The sequence below is a fragment of the Watersipora subatra genome, chromosome 6 (genome assembly GCF_963576615.1).
Source record: "Watersipora subatra chromosome 6, tzWatSuba1.1, whole genome shotgun sequence".
NCBI lineage: Eukaryota > Metazoa > Bryozoa > Gymnolaemata > Cheilostomatida > Watersiporidae > Watersipora > Watersipora subatra.
Genome location: NC_088713.1, coordinates 47,017,652 through 47,037,394, shown reverse-complemented (window position 1 = coordinate 47,037,394; position 19,743 = coordinate 47,017,652). Strand labels below are relative to the sequence as shown.

Below are 19,743 nucleotides of genomic sequence, written 5' to 3'. Positions count from 1 at the left end.
TTGGATTCTCTTTCCAAAACGGCTCAAATGTGACGCATTTGTGAGAGATGGTTTCTGTTTACACTTTCATGCAACCTTATTCGTCGAGATGTTTTCACAAATACAGTAATACTTCAACTTACGAGTGCTCCAACGTACGAGAAACTTGAGATACGAGCCAGCTTTTAAGCAAGTTTTAGCACTAACATATGAGCCATGTTTGAGATACGAGCACGTGAGCCAGTTGCCAAGTATGCCGGAGGTGTTTTATGACAACAGCATCAATCTGTTTTTTTCAACTGCTCAGGTTATACTTTTGTGCCGCGTTTTTGTGCGCGCTTTCAGTGCAGAATTATGTGAATTAAAAGTACTGTGCGTAGACCGAAAGTTTGCCAGTAAAATGAAAAGCAAATGATAACAATTGATATTAAACGGAAAATTATTGAAAAATATGCGAAATGTGTATGCGTGATTGAGCTAGCTCAGCAATATGACAGAAATACATCCACAATTATCAAACAGAAGGACTATATTCAGGGCATTTAGCTCGCAAAAAGACTAACCATAGTTTCTAAACGGCGTAGCGATCTTCACGACAGCTGATGGAGAAACCGCTCAGGCATTGGATAAAAGATAAACAATTGGCCGGTGACAGCGTAACTGAAACGACGCTATTTGAAAAGGACGGTGCTATCTATCAAAACTATAAAAATAGACAATCGGACAAGTTGGCTAGTGGTCGTGCATTAAACCTTTGTGACGACCCCTGTGTTCGTTCTAATCGCAACATGTTGAAAGGGCGACAAAGGCAAACGTCCTTAGATAGGTTCATCTTAAAACGGCTGGCTAGTCGTGAAAGCGAAACAAAGGAAAAATTAGCGAGAAACTTCAAACTATGAACGCCGAAGAAATTTTAATTACGTTAAGTTAAAAATGAAAGTTTGCTTTTAGATTTGCTTCCAAGTTTGTCTTTTAAGACTGATAAAATCCAAATTTATCAAAGTCAACTGTTGTAATGAAGAATAACTTATATCTCCCTCTCTGGCAAATGCTAGCGTTAGCTGCTATTGTATGTATTTAATTTTACATTTTAATTTTTCACATTTCTTTGCATTATTTTTTATTTGTTGCTTTTTGAAAGCATGTGGTAAGTTAGGACAATAACCAACATGTTCTTTCTGTTACAATATCTTGTTTTGAGTGTTTTATTTGCATTTTTTAGAGTATGGAAACCAATCAAAATATATTTGATTGTTCTATATATAAATAAATTGCACCAACATGCGAGTAAATTGACATACGAGCTCAGTCTCGGAACGCATTAAGCTCGTAAGTCGAAGTATGACTGTATACTTCACGTATTCAATAAAACTATGTCTGTTTATGTTAACTAATGTTTACGTTAAATCATGTTTATGTTAACTCATGTTTATGTTAACTCATTTTATGTTAACTCATGTTTATGTTAACTCATGTTTATATTAACTCACTGTTTATGTTAACTCATGTTTATGTTAACTCATTTTATGTCAACTCATGTTTATGTTAACTCATGTTTATATTAACTCACTGTTTATGTTAACTCATATTTATGTTAACTCACTGTTTATGTTAATTCACTGTTAATGTTAACTCATGTTTATGTTAACTCATATTTATGTCAACACAATGTTTATGTTAACTCATATTTATGTTAACACAATGTTTATGTTAACTCACTGTTTTTGCGCAGACTTTATTGCATCCTCCCGATCTCTCATGTATCTCTCTATCTGCTCGTCGAACCCTTGCATTTCATGCAGTGCATCAGCCATCCGTGACATCATTTCCTCTTTCCTCAACATGCTCAATTCTTCATTCTTTATGGTGATATTAGCTAGCTCTCTTTCTCTGGTAACAAAATGGGCTAAATGTAATATGAGCGACACAAATGCCCAGCAGGTCAGTCTCTGCCCAACTCAAGAAACATAAATGCCAGATTTACAGAGATTTTCCCACGACCACACGAGCGGAGCGGAAGTGTGGGAGTTTTTATGATAAATGCATGCGCACACAACTTACGAAAATTATTCATCAACAATGAGACGAACCCTCGTCGAGAAATTTCATCAAAAAATTTAAGCATCGGAATTTAAAGTCGTTAAAGTATAATAATTATACAAAACACATTTAAACCTATTTAAATATGTTACCAAGTCTTTGTAAACCTACGATAATATCTTAAAACTTACCCATTTGATCGGATTATACACAAATATACAGATTAATTTGAACGAAAATTGCCACAAAAAGCTTAAAAAGCTCAGTTTAATAAAAGTTAAGACCGAAAATTGAAACGCCAATAAAGCCGTGCGACCGATTGTAAAACTATTTAGTAGTGCGTATTTCACGAGAAAACCGTGCTCATTTCACCAGTCTATGGTGTTGTTTACTTGTAATCGAATTTATTCAAAGGTTTTTGTAATAAACGTAGACTGTTTGAGGCGTAGACCGATTTACAGGTACGAAATTGTGGTACACCATTTATCAGCCTATGTTTTTTGTCCAATCACCGAAGGTTTCATTATTTAAAACGTTAGCCGAAATTCTTTACAACTTACGTACCAGCTAGGGCCGAACTACAACGCCCGTTTATGACGATAACTTTTTTTTTATTTTGCTGCAGTTTGCAGAAAACTTTCAGAAGTTTGAACGCTCATACTTGCTTTCTGTTAAAGATCGCTATCAAAACCATTCTACATTCAACGCAACCAACTTTCAAACTGTGTATAGTACAGAGTAGCTTGTCATTTTACTTTTAATTTTGCATTTCAGAGTTATAATAAACATATTTCCTTATTGTTGTTGTTAAATTACATACAATACAGTAGATTAGGCCTACAGCTGTATAACACTTTTATAACAGCTTTCATTTTGCTGCAGTTTGCAGAAAACTTGCAGACGCGTCAAAGCTCATACTTGCTTTCTGTTAAAGATCGCTATCAGTACCATTCTACATTCAACACAACCAACTTTCAAACTGTGTATAGTACACAGTAGCTTGCCATTTTACTTCTAATTTTGCATTTCAGAGTTACATGTATAATAAACATATTTCCTTATTGCTAATTGTTGTTAAGTTACATTATGAAACTATAAATTCCATTAACATTATTAAATTAATTATTAAATTACGTTATTGTTAAGTTACTTATTGTTAAATTACAGTAGGTTAAGCCTACAGCTTTAATTAATATTTTTTAGTGTTGTGAAACAGGTTTGAGATAGTAGTAAATTAGGTGTGATTTATTGTTGTATTAAACCAAGTTTTTTAAACGTTTTGTGGCGATTTTCAGTAAAATCGGGTTGTAGAGCATATCTTTAGGATAGTAGTGGATTAGGTGTGATTTTTTTACCTTTTGATTTGCATAATTGACTTTAAATTTAATTTCAAAACAACTTGACAACTACCATGGACATACAACTTCCCAGAACACCACGTCGCGGCCGACGCAGTGGCCGTCCACGTGTCTCTCAATTATTACAGCGCAATAGGAGGATAAATAGGATAAATAGGTCCTCACAGCAACCATCTACATCAAATGCTAATGTTCAACAACACGCTACTCAAATTAATAACAACAACTCATATGATTCAGATAATTCTTTAGTAGATGTTGTAGGCGATGTAAATGACATCGACTTGACAGCCCCTTTGTTTCCAGATGATGATCATGATTTTATGGACATCATTGACAATGAAAATATTGCACAAAACAATATTGCTCTTCCCAATAATGCCCCCCTTCATCACATTCCTCATTTTCAATCTTTAGATTGTCCTGCTTTTCAAGAACTGCGTAACAACTTTTTAGGCAGATTTGAGAACAACATATCACAGCTCACATGTACTGAATGTAATGAAAAAAATTTTATTACATACAATGCTCAAATACAACTGTCGTACGTGTCAACAAGTTAGACCTGACGCTGTTAATAAATTCAGTGCAGCCAACAATATGGACCCAGGTCCATCTGTTGAATTGTTATCTTCTCTTACACTTATAGAACAGTTACTCATTGCTCAGGTTAATCCTACAATGTCTATATTCCGTCTTCCACGTGGTGGCCAATTTGGGTTCAGAGGTCATGTCATCAACTTCCCTCAGAACGTAAATGACTTTGTAATAAATTTGCCTTGCCAATCACAACAAATTGACATCATTGGCCTTCGTCGACGCGTTGACCAAGTTGCCTTGCCAGCCAATCTCTTTACAGTTCGTCGTCAAAGAGTTCTTGCCGCGCTCATTTGGCTTAAAGCTAACAATGAATTTTATCGTAACATAAACATTATCCAGGAAAACGTAGATGCTTTGCCACTTGATGACATTGTGGAATTACCTGACCATCATATAGTACAAGAGTTAGATGCTGACCTACCTCCAGCACCTAATCCAGATAATGGCGCCAACAACCCAAATGAAGCCAACAACAACGAACCTAACTTGCAACGTCAACAAAATATTCCAAACGACCATATCATTCCAAATACATTTGCACCTGCACAAAGACCCGCACCAAATGAAAATAAAGCTATTCAGGCTGCAATTGATAACAATGATGTAATTGATTGGCCTGCAATACAAGGTGAACCTATCAATGAGTTCAACACTGTTGGCTACATAGCAAGAGCATTTCCTGTTTTGTTCAAGACAGGTGCCGCGGATTTACGTGCACCCCGTGCTAAACCTGTTTCCGCGCGCGACTACTTCAAACATCTTCTTTACTACAAAGATGGTCAATTTCAAGCTGATCCTAGATTTGTTTTCCTTGCTTATAATAGTACACTCCGCTGGCAATCCATTCAAGTAGGTCAAGTCTTCGTACAGAACAACCCAAATGAACGTGAAATGTCTGTTGCTGATATTCGCCAACTTGTCAATGAAAATCAACGAAACTTGAGCAACAAAATTCTTAGGTTCGGTTCCCAAATTAGGGGTACTGCTCAATACTGGTATAGCCGACGCAATGAACTTCTTGCAAGGAACAAACAACTCGGAAATGCTACTGCTTTCTTCACATTTTCAGTTGCTGACATGCAGTGGCCGGATCTTGCACAGTTCCTTGATACTGACAATAGAACCATTGCTCAAGCAATTGCGCACTCACCTCTTACTGTTGACTCATACCTAGGTGTTAGATTTGACACATTCTTCAAACATTTCCTTACACCTTACTTTCTAATTGATGACTATTGGTACAGATTTGAATGGCAACATCGAGGCAGCTTGCATGTGCATGGCCTAGCTTGGTTACAAAATGCCCCAAACACACAAACTTGTACACAACCTGAACTAACATCGTATTGGAATAAATATGTATGCACTTGGAATCCTGCCATTGTACATAACCAAAATCCAGCTAATTTCTATTGGGATGTTCGAAACCACCCATGCTCATTAAGGGGTCAAGATGTAGATAACTTAGAAAACTACTTGAAAGACCTTGTCAACATTTGTCAAAAACATACACGTTGCAATCCGGGGTACTGTTTGCGAACACAGCCAGATGGCACTCAAAAGTGCCGATTTGGCTTTCCGAAAGAACTCCAAGCACGAACATCTGTTGATTTTGTTCTAGATGAACAAGGTCGTAGAACATCTATGGCTATAAAATCTGCTACTAATGACCCTCTCTTGAACAACTATAATCGCAGATGCATGGTTACATGGACTGCAAATCATGACGTTTCATTGACTTTTGACATAACCGATGCAGCCAAATACATTGCCAAATATACTTCAAAAGCTGAAACCGCAAGTACTGACTACACGCAGGTTTATAATCAAATTATCACACAACAGCTTCCTCCTGAAGCCAACATACAACGCACTGCAACTGCTTTACTACTCAACACCTTTACTTGACCACTACTACTTACCACTACTTACTTGACCACTACCACTACTCAACTGCTTTACTACTCACGAATGGATGGAGGATAAATTTAACGGCATATGTCAACATCTGGATCGTATTGGTAATCGTGTCACCGTCCTGGAAGATGAACAAAGGCAGCAAGCTAAAGCCTTGACGTACTATGGCGAAGAGATTGAAAGCATTAAAAAATCATTGTGCGACTTGCAGAAAGATTACTCTGACCTGCAACCATCTACAAGCTCGTTGACAAAGCTTTCTAAATCCATTCAACTCATAGAACAAGAAAAATTCAACAAATCACTTATTCTAGACGGAATTCCAGTAACAAATAAGGAAAATCTTCACGCTATTATTGAGAAACTTTCTGACAGCCTTGACCTTAGCTATAATGAACAAGACATTGACGGAATTTTCCGAACCAAACAGTCTGGTGAAAATCCTAAGAGAGCAATTATTATAAAATTCAACAAGATGTCTGCAAGAGATGCGTTCTATGATGGAAGAAAGAGTATGGTAAAAAAATCAATTACTACGAAGTCTCTGGGATATGAAAACTCAGACAAAATCTTCATCAATGAACAGCTGCCTAAAACAACACAGGAGCTGTTTTATAAAGTCAGATGTAAAAAAAGAGACTTAAATTATAAATATGCTTGGACCTATCATGGAAACATTTTCATGCGTAAAGAAAAAACTTCAGAAGCAATTAAAATTTCTTCCGACAAAGACCTGATAGACTTGAACTAATCATTTCCATAATTTAATGTGGTTTTTCTATTACTAGCGCAACTATACCAGGCTTCGACGATACACCTGATTTACTAAATATTCATCATAGCGCTTTGATCAAACCTAATGCATTGAAGAGCATAGTACTAAAAAACTCTATAAACATTCTGCATATAAACATTCGCAGCATTCATAACAAGTTTTCTGAATTTGAACTTTTTTTGGCTCATCTGAATGTTAACTTTTCTCTTATCGTTATATCAGAATCTTGGCTTGGTGAACATTCATATATTAACAAATTTATTTTAAAAAATTATCGATTGCTTTGCAGTTCACGGCCAAATGAAGGAGGTGGAGGAGTTTGCGTGTATGTGGCAGATGGTTTTGAGGCTAGAGTTTTGGCGGCTACACTGGCTGGGGCGGAAGCGGTGTTCGCGTCGGTGCATTCTTCGGGGCGCCGGATTTTCTCGGTGTTGGCAGTCTACAGGGCGCCCTCGGGCGCTCTGCCGTCTTTTCTGGAGGATCTCGGAGCTTTGATCCCCACATTACCACCGGACACAATAATTGTAGGTGACATTAATATCGATCTCGGTCCCGAAAATATTCTTGACATAAACTCATTCAATTATGAAAACTTGTTAACATCATATGGTTTTTGCAACACAATTTTAACTGCGACAAGACTAGGTAGTACCAAAAATAGCCTTATAGACCACATAGCAACTAACCGGGTTGACTCTAACATAAACTCTGCAACAATAGATTTTAATATTTCTGACCATCAACCAGTTTTTGCATCAATTGAGTTTAAAATCAAAATTCCCAAGCGTTCAAATTTATCCATTTTCATTATTGACTATGATCAGCTAGCAATCAAGCTTGCTGAACAAGATTGGCGGGCGATAATGGATTGCTCTGATGTTAACAAAAGCTTTGAATCCTTTTCTTTGTCGTTCCAAAATTTAATAAAAATAGCTGGGAAGAAAAAATTAATTTCCACAAATCAGAAAAAGCTCAACTTTTTAAAACCTTGGATGAATCACCATCTACTTAAACAGATAAATAAGCGAAGAAAATTGCACATTAAATGCAAAAAAGAACCTTTCAATACTTCGCTCCACACCTCTTACCACAGTTTCAGAAATTTAGTCACAAATGAAATTAAAACTGCGAAGACTAAATTCTATAAAAAAGAATTTGATAAATGTAAAAATAATCAAAACGAAAAGTGGAAATTCATAAACAGATTGTTAAATAGAGACTCTAAAAATTCAGATAGCCCAACGAGCATAAACAAAGATGGAAAACTCCTAACAGACTCGCAAGATATAGCTGAGACCTTAAATGATCATTTCGTAAATGTTGGTAATAAACTGGCCAATGAGTTGCCACTTTCCGATATTCACTTTTCTAAATTTATGGACAACTGTGTAAATGATATTGATTTTAGCTTCCAGATAATTGACCCCTACCAAACACTGCAAATAATTGATTCTTTCAGTCTTCCTAAAGCAACCGGCTATGATAGGATTTCTCTCCGTGCAATAAAAGAAAATAAACTAGTCCTAATTCCAGTTTTAACACATCTTATAAATTTTGTTATACAACAATCTAATTTCCCAAATTGTTTAAAAATAGCTCGCGTGACTCCATTATTTAAAAAAGGAAATAGAACAGATCCATCTAATTACCGGCCCATTTCCATTCTTCCTGCTTTATCAAAAATTTTAGAGAAATGTTTGTCTTTGCAAATACGGGATTTTTTAGAAACCAATAACATCTTGTCGCCTAAACAATTTGGTTTTAGAAAAGGTAAAAGCACCACTACAGCAATAAACAGTCTAATGGAATTTTTATATACTAATTTAGATCAAAGTAATATAACTCAGGGCGTATTTTTGGATTTTTCAAAGGCATTCGATACGATTAATCACAAAATTTTAATTGACAAACTTTTTTACTACAATTTTAGTGTAAAGTCTTCCTCTCTTATTCAAAGTTATCTCCAAAATAGATTTCAATTTACCAAAACAGATACTGATTGTTCGCAAATGAGGGCAATTACGATTGGTGTCCCACAAGGATCAATTTTAGGACCCCTCTTATTTTTAATTTTTATAAATGACTTAGTAAATGCTGCACCTGCTTTGGATTGTATTTTATTCGCAGATGACACCAATATATTTTCAACAGATAATTCTAAACTCCAAGAGGAATTAAATATTATTAATGAATGGTGCCTATCAAACAGACTCATTTTAAACAACAGTAAAACATTTCAAGTAGTTTTCAAAAATCCGTCTAAAAACACTCAAAATTATAATCTAAGCCTTTCTTTAAACAATTCTCAACTACAAATCAAAGATTCGACTCAATTTTTAGGTATCACGTTAGACAACAACTTGACTTTTAAAAAACACATCCAAAGTCTCATCAAAAAACTTAATTACATATTACTAATATTTCGTTTCATTCGCCCCTACCTAGACAAATCAACCATGATCAATTTGTACTACAGTTTTTTCTATTCTCTTTTAATTTATGGAATCGAGTTTTGGGGCCACGGCAACAAAACTGATTTAAACAAACTTTTAATCATGCAAAAAAAGGCAATCAGAATAATACTCAATTTTAAACCAAATCAAACAGTTTCCAAAAATTTTAAAATTTTAAAAATAATGCCAATTGAAATTTTATTCCAGTATCGCCTGCTAATGTTTTTAACAAATTCTTTCCCCATGGAAGAGTTGCAAGATTTTATGATAGATCATTGTCAAGATACCCGTTTAAAAAGTAAAAATCAATTAAAGTTGAAAAAGTGTTTGTCTTCTAAGGGACAGAGATCGATATTTTTTAGTGCAATGAAATTATATAATAAATTTTTGAGTGATTGTGCGGGCTCTGCTCCGGGTCAGCTGAAGGCGAAGTTGGTAGAGCGCCTGTGGGCGTCCTGGGACTGTCCTTCCTGACTCTGGTGCTCCGGAGTGTGCGCTTATCGCTGATTCTGTTTCTTTTCCTACTGCTTGCTGGGGCTGCCTTGACTCTAGCCTCTGGCTATCTGGCATGTCCTATTGCTACTCTGTATTTTTTTACTCATATTGTCATGTTATTATTACGCAATAAAAATCAAATCAAATCAAATCAAAAAACACTATTGCTAGAGATGTCTGTGCACAAGAAGCAGTTCATGTCGTTGCTAGCTTACCTCTGTATCACTCTTCACGCAGCTTTGTCACTCTTAAAGTTGATGGTCAAACAATACAGGACAACTTACCTGGACAAGGCAACTCTGATATGCGAAAATACATGGCCCGTCCTCCTGCCTTCCAAGCCATGTCTTTCTTTGCATTCACAAAATCATTCAGACTTATTCAACACCGTAATGCTAACTTCCTTACAGCTCATGCCCGTATTGGTGGTGATGCCATCATGCAAATCTTCCCCAAATACAGCTCAGATCCAGTTAAGTGACACATTTGCCAAGTATTGCTTGCAGTTTTTAGCTCTGCATAAACCTTTCTCCCAGTGGAACCAATTGCTCGCAGGCTTTGAGAACCCAGTCGATGCTTACACACAATTCATTCATGAAAACCCCCTACTCGTTGACCAAGAGCAACCACTTGAAAATGCAGTGGAACAAGCGGCGGCCCAACTTGCTCAAGATGCAGAAAACATTCCTGAAAATCCTCCCCATGAACGTGAGCCCTGGATGGGCCTACTTGACCAAGAAGACGACTTGCCTTTCGCTCAACGTGCTTTACAAGCCAATCCGGATTTTGACTGGGTTGCCGATAGCCAAGATCTCCTACACCTTGTCCCAAACGCTCCTACTTTTCTAATTGATGCTCAAAACAATTACAACCCACCTCCCATTGAAATACCTCTTGTTGATATTGCCCAACTAAACAATGAGCAAAGGCAAGTCTATGACCGCATAGAGAACCATTCCCAACTTCCCAATCCTCTTCCCCTCAGAGCACTTGTTCTTGGTTCCGCTGGAACAGGTAAAAGCTTCCTAATTCAAGCATTGCATCAACTACTCGGTCAATGTTGCAAAATGTTGGCTCCTACTGGTGTTGCAGCATTGAACGTCTCTGGTTCGACCATTCATTCTTTCCTACACTTTGCTAAACCTACTGACACTCGGCAGCAAGCTAAGTGTTTGCAAATTAAATACATTATAATTGACGAACTTTCAATGATTGGCTGCCGCCTGATTAATGCAATTGATAAACGTTTGTGACAAGCCTTCCCTGAAAAATCAGACCAGTTTTTTGGTGGCTGCTCCATAATCATGTTTGGCGACTTTGGTCAACTACCGCCTGTTTTAGATGCCAGAATGTTTCAGCCCAATGTCAGGAGTGCTGCTTGTTTGCATGGCCACTCAGCTTACCAAACCTTTGATACTGCGTTCTTCTTATCCCAATGTATGCGCGAAGCAAACGATCTAATCTTCCGCGATCTATTACTAAGACTCCGTGATGGAGAGTCGACAGAGCAAGACTATGAACTCCTGTCGCGGCGATTTCCTGGCATTGCTGATCACGATCCCGTCCTCGATACTGCTACTCGTCTATTTCCAACATGTCAATTGGTCCACGACTACAACTCAAACAGACTTCTATTACTTGGCAATCCCATTGCACAGATTAACTCAAAACACGCTGGCCGAAATGCTCACTTGGCATCTTCTAATCTTGCATGCGGTCTTCAATGCACTGTATTTCTATCAGTCGGTTCGCAAGTTATGCTTAGAGCAAATCTTTGGGTTGAGAAGGGATTAGTCAATGGTTCAATTGGTACTGTTTTGCGTATCATATACTGTGCAAATAAAGGCCCTCTTGCATTACCTGCTTTCGTTGTCTGCATATTTCCAGATTATACTGGTCCAACATTTATTCTCGAACACAGCAACAGTTTTCCAGTTACTCCTATCAAGCGTACTTGGACTGCTGGCCATGCCACCCTTAGCCGTACAGGCATTCCTCTCGATCTAGCATGGGGTTTGACCATACACAAGAGTCAAGGTCTTACCATGGCTAAAGCTGTCATTGATATAGGCAATCACGAAATGATCGCTGGAATATCGTTTGTTGCTCTCTCTCGAGTTCGAAACATCAATGACTTACTTGTTAACAACTTCGCTAGGGAGCGCATCACTCGATTAGCTATCAATGACCAAATCTTACAACGCAAAAGAGGGGAGACTAGACTGCACGACCTTTAACAGATACTGTATACTTATAATAGATATTACAATATCAATAATTAACCAATTGCTCGTATATCTGGTTTCAAACCAACTTTACATCCAAAATAAATTATTTGATGCACTTTTTTAGAGTCGTGCTCCCTCAAATTTATTTTATATCAACTCAAACAAGTCTCATTTACACTATACTCTGTCAATTCCTGCTGAGAACTACTTTTTCAACAACCAACAGTGCCCTTTCTTTTTTTCAATTATCACTTTGGTCGTGGGCTGTATGACAGTGGAATTTCTAGTATATCCAATGAGAATTTACCATCAACTAATATTTGTACTGCAAAGAGTAGAAAATCTGAGAAATCTATATTATTAAAACTATTTTATCTTTGCGTGGCTGTTTGTCTGCGTGTACATTATTTCCACATTTTTGGCAGATTTCATCCAAACTTTACATGAATGTTCTGTACCTGCCTCAAGGCCGTCAAGATATTTGGTTACAAAACTCTGCCTGGTTCCAATGAACCAGCTTCTTACAAACCCACTTGAGGGCGAATGAAAGAATCATCGGGCTAAACTGCCTACTTTTATTGCCTGAACATTTTGTACGGAATGGAAAATCTTAATAATATGAATAAAAAAAGTTCCAAAAAGCTTTCCTACCAGTACAGTTGGCAAACGTTCAAAACAAAACCTGCCAGTGCAAACGCACCAATAAACATTGGAGGTCAGAATTGGGACGTTAAAATAAATAATATTTATTGAATAAATATTTATTTAATATTAAACGTCGCAAAATAAATAATAAACTTGTCAAATAAACGTCCATCTTAAATTATCTCTAATAATAATACATCTTATCTATTATCTAGGAAAATATCTTAAATACCTCTTAAAGTAAACTATGAAGAGATAAGTCGCTATCTTTGTTATTGTTAAGACAACTCCCACTTTTAGTACCAATAATTACTACGAACAAGACCTATTCATGCAGGAAGTCTTTGAAATACCAACCTGAAACCACACTAGGTGAAGGAATACCAGCAAATATAAGTTTCATGCCAGCATATTAAACAGCGAATAATTTCCCGGAATTTTTATATTTGTCAAATTTTCACACTAGAATAGCCAATAAAAAACCTGAATACAGCTCTTTAGACAGTAATCAAAGCACTCAAACGTTATTTTAAATAATTGTAAATTTTAAATCCACTTGCTCTAGAATATTACAGAATATTTGAAGATTAGAGAGATTCCGGCAGTACTATCATAAAAACTTAGTACGAGCTATAAAGAACCAGACTTCCAATAAAAATTGTTTCTTAGGAAAACTGTAGTTCTAATTTCCCAATTTTTGCAATATTTTTCTCAATTTTCACCAATTTTACAATAAATTTTGCAATTAAGTGTAAATTGCTGACACAGTGATTCTGCCAATTTCTCTTTAACATTATCCTAAAAATTCATTCATTTGCTTAAATAAAATTAAAACTTGTAGGACGTGTTAGAGATGCAGTCAAACAATGAAAAAGAGATTTGTTTACCCATGACATTACTAGCAGCACAGATCTGGAAAATATAAAAGATTGTAAGCTATAGAATCAAGGTCTAACCTTTCATCCTCAAGCTCCTGCAGAAGGTCTGCCTTCTCTTTTCCTTCTGCATTGCGTCTAAATATCTCATCTATAAGAGCCGTAGCCCTGCTGTCATCTGTGAACACAAACAGTAACATTTGACATTTATATATTTAATGTTATTATTAATAGATCAATATATTTAACGCTAGCATTAGTATATTAATATTACTATATTTAATGTTATTATCAATATATTGACATTAATATATTTAATGTTATTATTAAAAATTAATCGTAATATATTTAATTTTATTATTAATATATTATTTTTAATATATTTTACTACTATTATTAATTAGTATATTTAATGTTATTATCAATAAATTTATATTAGTATATAATGTTATTATTGATGTATTAATATTAATATATTTAATATTATTAACATTTCATTAATATTAAAATATTTAGCAATGGAATCACATAAAAAAGGAGTAAGCACATTCACGCTGAAGCTATATGTGCATTGCACAATTTAATTTGCTGCTTATCTCTATCATTGATTGAACACTGACCATTCACACCTTGAATTAACATAAAGCTTTCTACTTTTTCTGCACAAATATTGAACTTATATATTTTTTTTAGTAATTAATATTCTATACTTACAGATTTCTATGTTATTTTAATTTTTTATTTGACATTTGAATGTGACACAGTAGTGGTAGTATTATCCATATGCATGAAGATGCGTACACGAAACTGACTTTTTCTCCAATTTTGTCAACTCATTAATGTATTAATAAGTATTAATTTACTTTTTTTACAAAGCATGCTAGAGTAATATATTAAAATCTTTAACTAACACATATTTTCGATAACAGAAAATGTTATTACATGATTTTGAAAATGCTTTTACAAAGTGGGAGAAATGGGAGAGTACATGTTTTTACAAAGAAAAAATATGCAGCCGAGTTTCTCAGCCGTATGATCTGGCAAGAGAGCAACATGCCGAATTATCACGGGCATCAAAGTGTTAAGCTAGAAAATTTTTTACCAGAGAGCATCAAAAAGCGGAGGCAAATGAAAGTGAAGGCACTATAGTACGAAGTTATGAAGGAATGTAGTGTGCAAGCCATACAATACAACTGAATGAGCGACCAAAATGCATTTATCAGCCGATTATGGAATGCCGGTCTGTCCTGACTAGGAAATCAGAGTCGTCATACCATGTTAATCAATACAACTACATAGGCTTGATTACACTCAACGCCATTCTATAGAATAATCAATAGTTCAAAGTCTGTGTCAAAGAAACCTTATTGCACTTGGTGAGAAATATCAATAGCCTATAAAATCATGGCTTGAAATATCCACATATAAGTGCTGTTAACAAACTAGCGTGAGGGAATCAATAACACATCCTGTCTTGATAAAGAGAGTGCAAAGTTCTCAGGGCTACTGGTCATTATATACACTGTTCTAGGATTTGACCTCGAAAAGGTACAGTAGACGCCTCTATGTTATCTCTATTACAGTAGACGACTTTACATTATCTCTATTAATGTAAATAATGTACACTACTACTATGTATATAGTCTGTTCTGAGAAGGTGTACGTAATAGGAATTTCATGTTACACGAACAGTGACATACATGTACATGTAAATAGCTTCTGTTCCAAGATCTTTCTAAACTCAACCCTTTGGAGCTTCAAAAAAAAATTAAACCTAGATTTAATTTAATGACTGTACAGTAACGGTGGTATGGTTGGTTTGTATCGACCACCTTTCTTTTTTTATCATTTTCACTCGGTTCAGGGTCGACATTACAACATTCTTGCCTTCAATAAGAATTTTGATTGATATTTTTCACTTTTTTTCTCTAGAGCCAGATCTATAGCTGCAAATAAAATTAAAATCATTATATACATATAAACGACAGCAAAACAAAAATATATCTTTACTATGGATTGGTGTCTGTCTGTCATCCGAGGCCAGGATTAGAAGTTAGGATAAAATATCATCAGATGATAATTTCAGGGTAAACAAATAAAAAAATGTACTTATATATCTAGATAAATAAATCTCAGTGTTTGTATTTTTGTCTTTTTGACTTTGTGTGCAGACTATGTCCAGTTATAGCGATTAAATCTAGCAATAAATCTGTCTCACAGAGAATTTGATCTCGGAACCTCCTGTTCACAAGGCGACAAGCTAACCCAAAAAGCTACATGTACATGAGGTGCAATGGATTCATTGGGCAAGTAGTCATTAACTGAGGTAAAATACGCATAGTGACTCTGTGTTACGCACAACGTCACTAAAGCTTGCTCTCACGGCTCTTATTCGCGAGTTTAGCAATACGTTTACTAGCTTACTCAAATTACTCAATGGCAACTACATTACCTGTCACTATTTATAAGCTGTATTTTAATACCCGTATTTTATTTGCCACTGTTTATAGCTGTATTTTAATAATATATATGTACATTTACATATATATATATATATATATATATATACGGTTATATATACATTATATATATACAGTCAAACATGGATAACTCGAACTTCACGGGACCGAGCAAAAGTGTTCGAGTTATCATAGCGTTCAAGTTATCAGAGCACTGTCACAAGTCTATGTATTTATTTATTTACTAGTAGATACATGTACATATACAAACTATAATATAGTCAAAAGCATAAATGGCTTGTTTCAAATTAATTGCTTTTAATGTAAAGTTTAAAACTTTTTTATCAAAAAGTATAGAAACTTTTCTATCACTTGAGATTGGTTTGTTGTTTGAGGTGATGTTATTGCCAGGACGTTTTTAGATTAAAATTGGCAAAACTCGATCGTTGTTGAAAAGCTCAGAAGAAAATACATCCTTTTCTTTTGAGCGTTTTAACCAAGATCAATTTTGCCTATTTTTCTTGAAGTTTATGCGAAAGTTACCTCACTTTTCCTTGCTTCCGAAGGGCCATCGCTAAGCGGATGTTTGGTGAAATCAAATTTCACCAAACCTTTAGAAAAGTCGTTGACAAAAATATTTTGCCGATGGTAGTAATAACGACTGAATTACGGGAAAGTTGAGGTTTACCTCTATGGGTTGGGATAAAGTGATTTTTTAAGGCGATAACAACCGTCTCGGTAGGTGTTGGGCAAAAAACTGTTCGAGTTAACAAAGTCGAGGTCGCGTTATCTAAAGCAATTTATCATTACGTGGGAACGGACCGAAGAAACCGTTCGAGTCAACCATGTGTTTGAGCTATCCGAGGGCGAGTTATCCATGTTTGACTGTATATATATATATATATATCCATGTATATATATATATATATGTAAATGTACATATAAACATATATGCATATATAAATAGATATATATAAACAAATATATATATAAATATATGTAAACTAATACATATATAAATCTAAATAAATATATATAGATATATACTTAAATAAATACATATATATATACATATACCCATAAACATAAATATACATAACCGTATATACATAAATCAATATATATAACTTAATACATATATAAATGTAAATAAATATATATGGATATATACACAAATAAATATATGTCTAAATATGAATCAATAAAGATAAATATTAATATATGTACATTATAAAACTAGCTTTTTTTAAAAGATAACTTATTATTAATATCGTTTACTAAGCTTATGCTTCGCTAATGAACAGTCACCAGTGCTGTGAGTAGTGAAACTCATATGAGCCCTAACAACATTATTATTATTTATTATCATTGTTGTTATTATTCCAGAGTATTTGGAGGTGAGCCGATATTTCCATTTTTACAAAATGATTCATTTGAGCAGCACTATAAAGGTCAGAATATACGGTAATCGAAAATGACCTTTAACCCTCACTGATGCTTAAGAAATAATGCAGATACATCATCTAAAATATATCCATCACCATACAACTACCAACCTTAAACATTTCTATGAACATTAGAGTCCTCCATCTATGAGTAAAATTGATGGAAAACATGATGAGAGTGATTTGAAGTCGTGCTCTAGTAGAGAGCTAAACCAAACCTCTCCTCTGTCATTTCCTGCTGAGACTTACCTTCCAAAATCATATTAAACAGACGCTGTCTGTCTTGATCATGCTTCAGCTGTAGGCTTGCTATTGTGTCTTCGCACTGTTTATTGTCCTATAACAATACAATGCTATATACTGCTCATCTGATCTTAGCATAAACATGGGATTTAGTTTCAAGCATTATAATCCTCGCATCGAGACGGAATGCACTTTCAAGATTAAAATAAAAAGGGCCTTAATACAGATCATCAGGGTTGACAAGCATTTCAGATTGATAGATTATTTCAGGAAGTCAGCAAGGCACACTAAACTAAAGAAAAATCAAGGTTTGCCAAAAAAGGAACAGTTTACTAACCCCGTAGTACCAGGCTGTAAAAGTTAAGTAGAATATTTAATATTTCACTTCAATTTGCATCAATTTGGACTTATTTTTTATAATATAATAACATAAACATCTAACATATCAAATTTTGAAGATGCGATATTTACAGTTGTTTCATTAAACTTTACAGGATCCATATTTTTTTAAATCTACAGTGATGATCTTGTTACTGACACGCATCTTGTCAATGCATCACGCATCTTGTCAGTGCGTGTCAGTAACCTTGGGAAACTTGTCCAACGATACGGAACACTAAAACTTTTATTAAATACATGTATATGTAAATCTGCTCATAATACAATGATACTTGGTAAAACATTAGTGAAATAGTCGGGCAACCCACAGCAAATGTCATCAAACAGAAAAAAACAGTACTTCATCATTATTCGGGCTAAAACTATAAAAGTGAAATTTCTGGTCTAACATCCTGTGCAAGAATTAATTTGATTGGTTTACGCTGTTACTTAAAAACAGCTTTTGTAAACAAAGCCATGTGAATGCTGGAATTCCGGCCGTTAGGGATTCAGACACACCCTAGGCAATGCCAAAAAATTGGCCGTTAGGGTTCAAAGGGTTAATGAGGGTCAAAAAATTAAACAAAAATAAAACAAGTGAAAGCGAAAATCGGCAGGCACAACCAAAATAGCGTATCACTGAAACTGTGTGACTCACTGATGCCCTTTCCCTCCCCCACAAGTGCAACAAAGCATATTCACTATTCAGTCCCAGCACAATAGAAAATTATTCACGGTTGTTTGCATCCCATACACCATAAGCGACGAGCCTTAGCGTCGCTTATGGTGTAATATTTAATAATAATATTTAATGTAGTTAAATATTATTATATTTAACTACATTTATATTTATTGAATATATTAATAGTATTTAACATATTTAAATATTAATAAACATATTTGATAATATTTAACGTAGTTCCATCTTAGCCTAAAATAGAACTACGTTAAATATTAAAAACTACATTATTTTATGTATTATAATAATTTATAATATTTTAATTAAAATAATGATAATTAGTTTAATTAAAATATCATTATACAGAATATTATAATAATTATATTATAATACAATTAATATAATATAATAATTATATTATTATAACAATTATAATAATTTTATATTATAAATAATATTTTTTTTAACATAGTTCCATCTTAGCCTAAGATGGAACTACAGTAAATATTATTTAAGATATTTGCATGGAGCGCATTAGTAACCCTGAAACAGAGTAAGTCGAGATCGTCACAACCTGAAGACTCCCTCTACTTTTTAGCACAAGCAAGTCGATCTTGTAAAAATGGCTTTCTTCAATGAGCAACATGTTTTTGTCAGGACCAATCTTTTGAATCGTATTTATCTAACTTTAGTCGATCGTTGATGCCATGTCGATCTATGGTTATATTTGCATAGATTTCCTGGTCTCGATCATATCGGTGATATAGACAATGGCTTTGCAAAAAAGCAAATGAAATATGGTAGAGGCGGACTGTAGTACCACCCGATCTTATTACCTGGGCCAGTGAGGCTATTTGAGAGTGTTTCTTCTCCTGCTGTGTCCTAAGTAGCTCATTTAGTGTCAGGCTTGCTTCCTGTGCGTCCTTTTCTAGTAGCAGATTCTGTTCATGCTTCTTTCTCTTCATCTCCTCATAACTTTGCAGGGCCGGCTGTAACAAGCCCAAACATAAGCATGACTCATGATGGAGCCCAAGCTAAACACCATGAATCACACCCATTAAAATTGAATTTTAGTACATTCTATCAGAAAGTATCGGTATTTTTTATCATTTGCGATTGTTTCTTAACTTTTAAGTGATTTGACTACAAGGGTGTTTCAAAATTAATAAAGACA

General features: G+C 34.8%; 1 protein-coding gene across 1 annotated transcript in view; it reads right to left on the bottom strand.

The window, feature by feature from the left end:
- LOC137398498 (E3 ubiquitin-protein ligase LRSAM1-like) overlaps positions 1 to 19,743 on the bottom strand; it is a 63,218-nt gene that overhangs the window by 17,294 nt on the left and 26,181 nt on the right. The window contains exons 8-11 of the mRNA XM_068084614.1: positions 19,406 to 19,558; positions 17,519 to 17,606; positions 13,447 to 13,543; positions 1,699 to 1,869 (exon numbers count right to left, since the gene is read on the bottom strand). Of these exons, the coding sequence (XP_067940715.1) occupies positions 1,699 to 1,869; positions 13,447 to 13,543; positions 17,519 to 17,606; positions 19,406 to 19,558 (509 nt within the window). The remainder of the gene's footprint in view (positions 1 to 1,698; positions 1,870 to 13,446; positions 13,544 to 17,518; positions 17,607 to 19,405; positions 19,559 to 19,743) is intronic.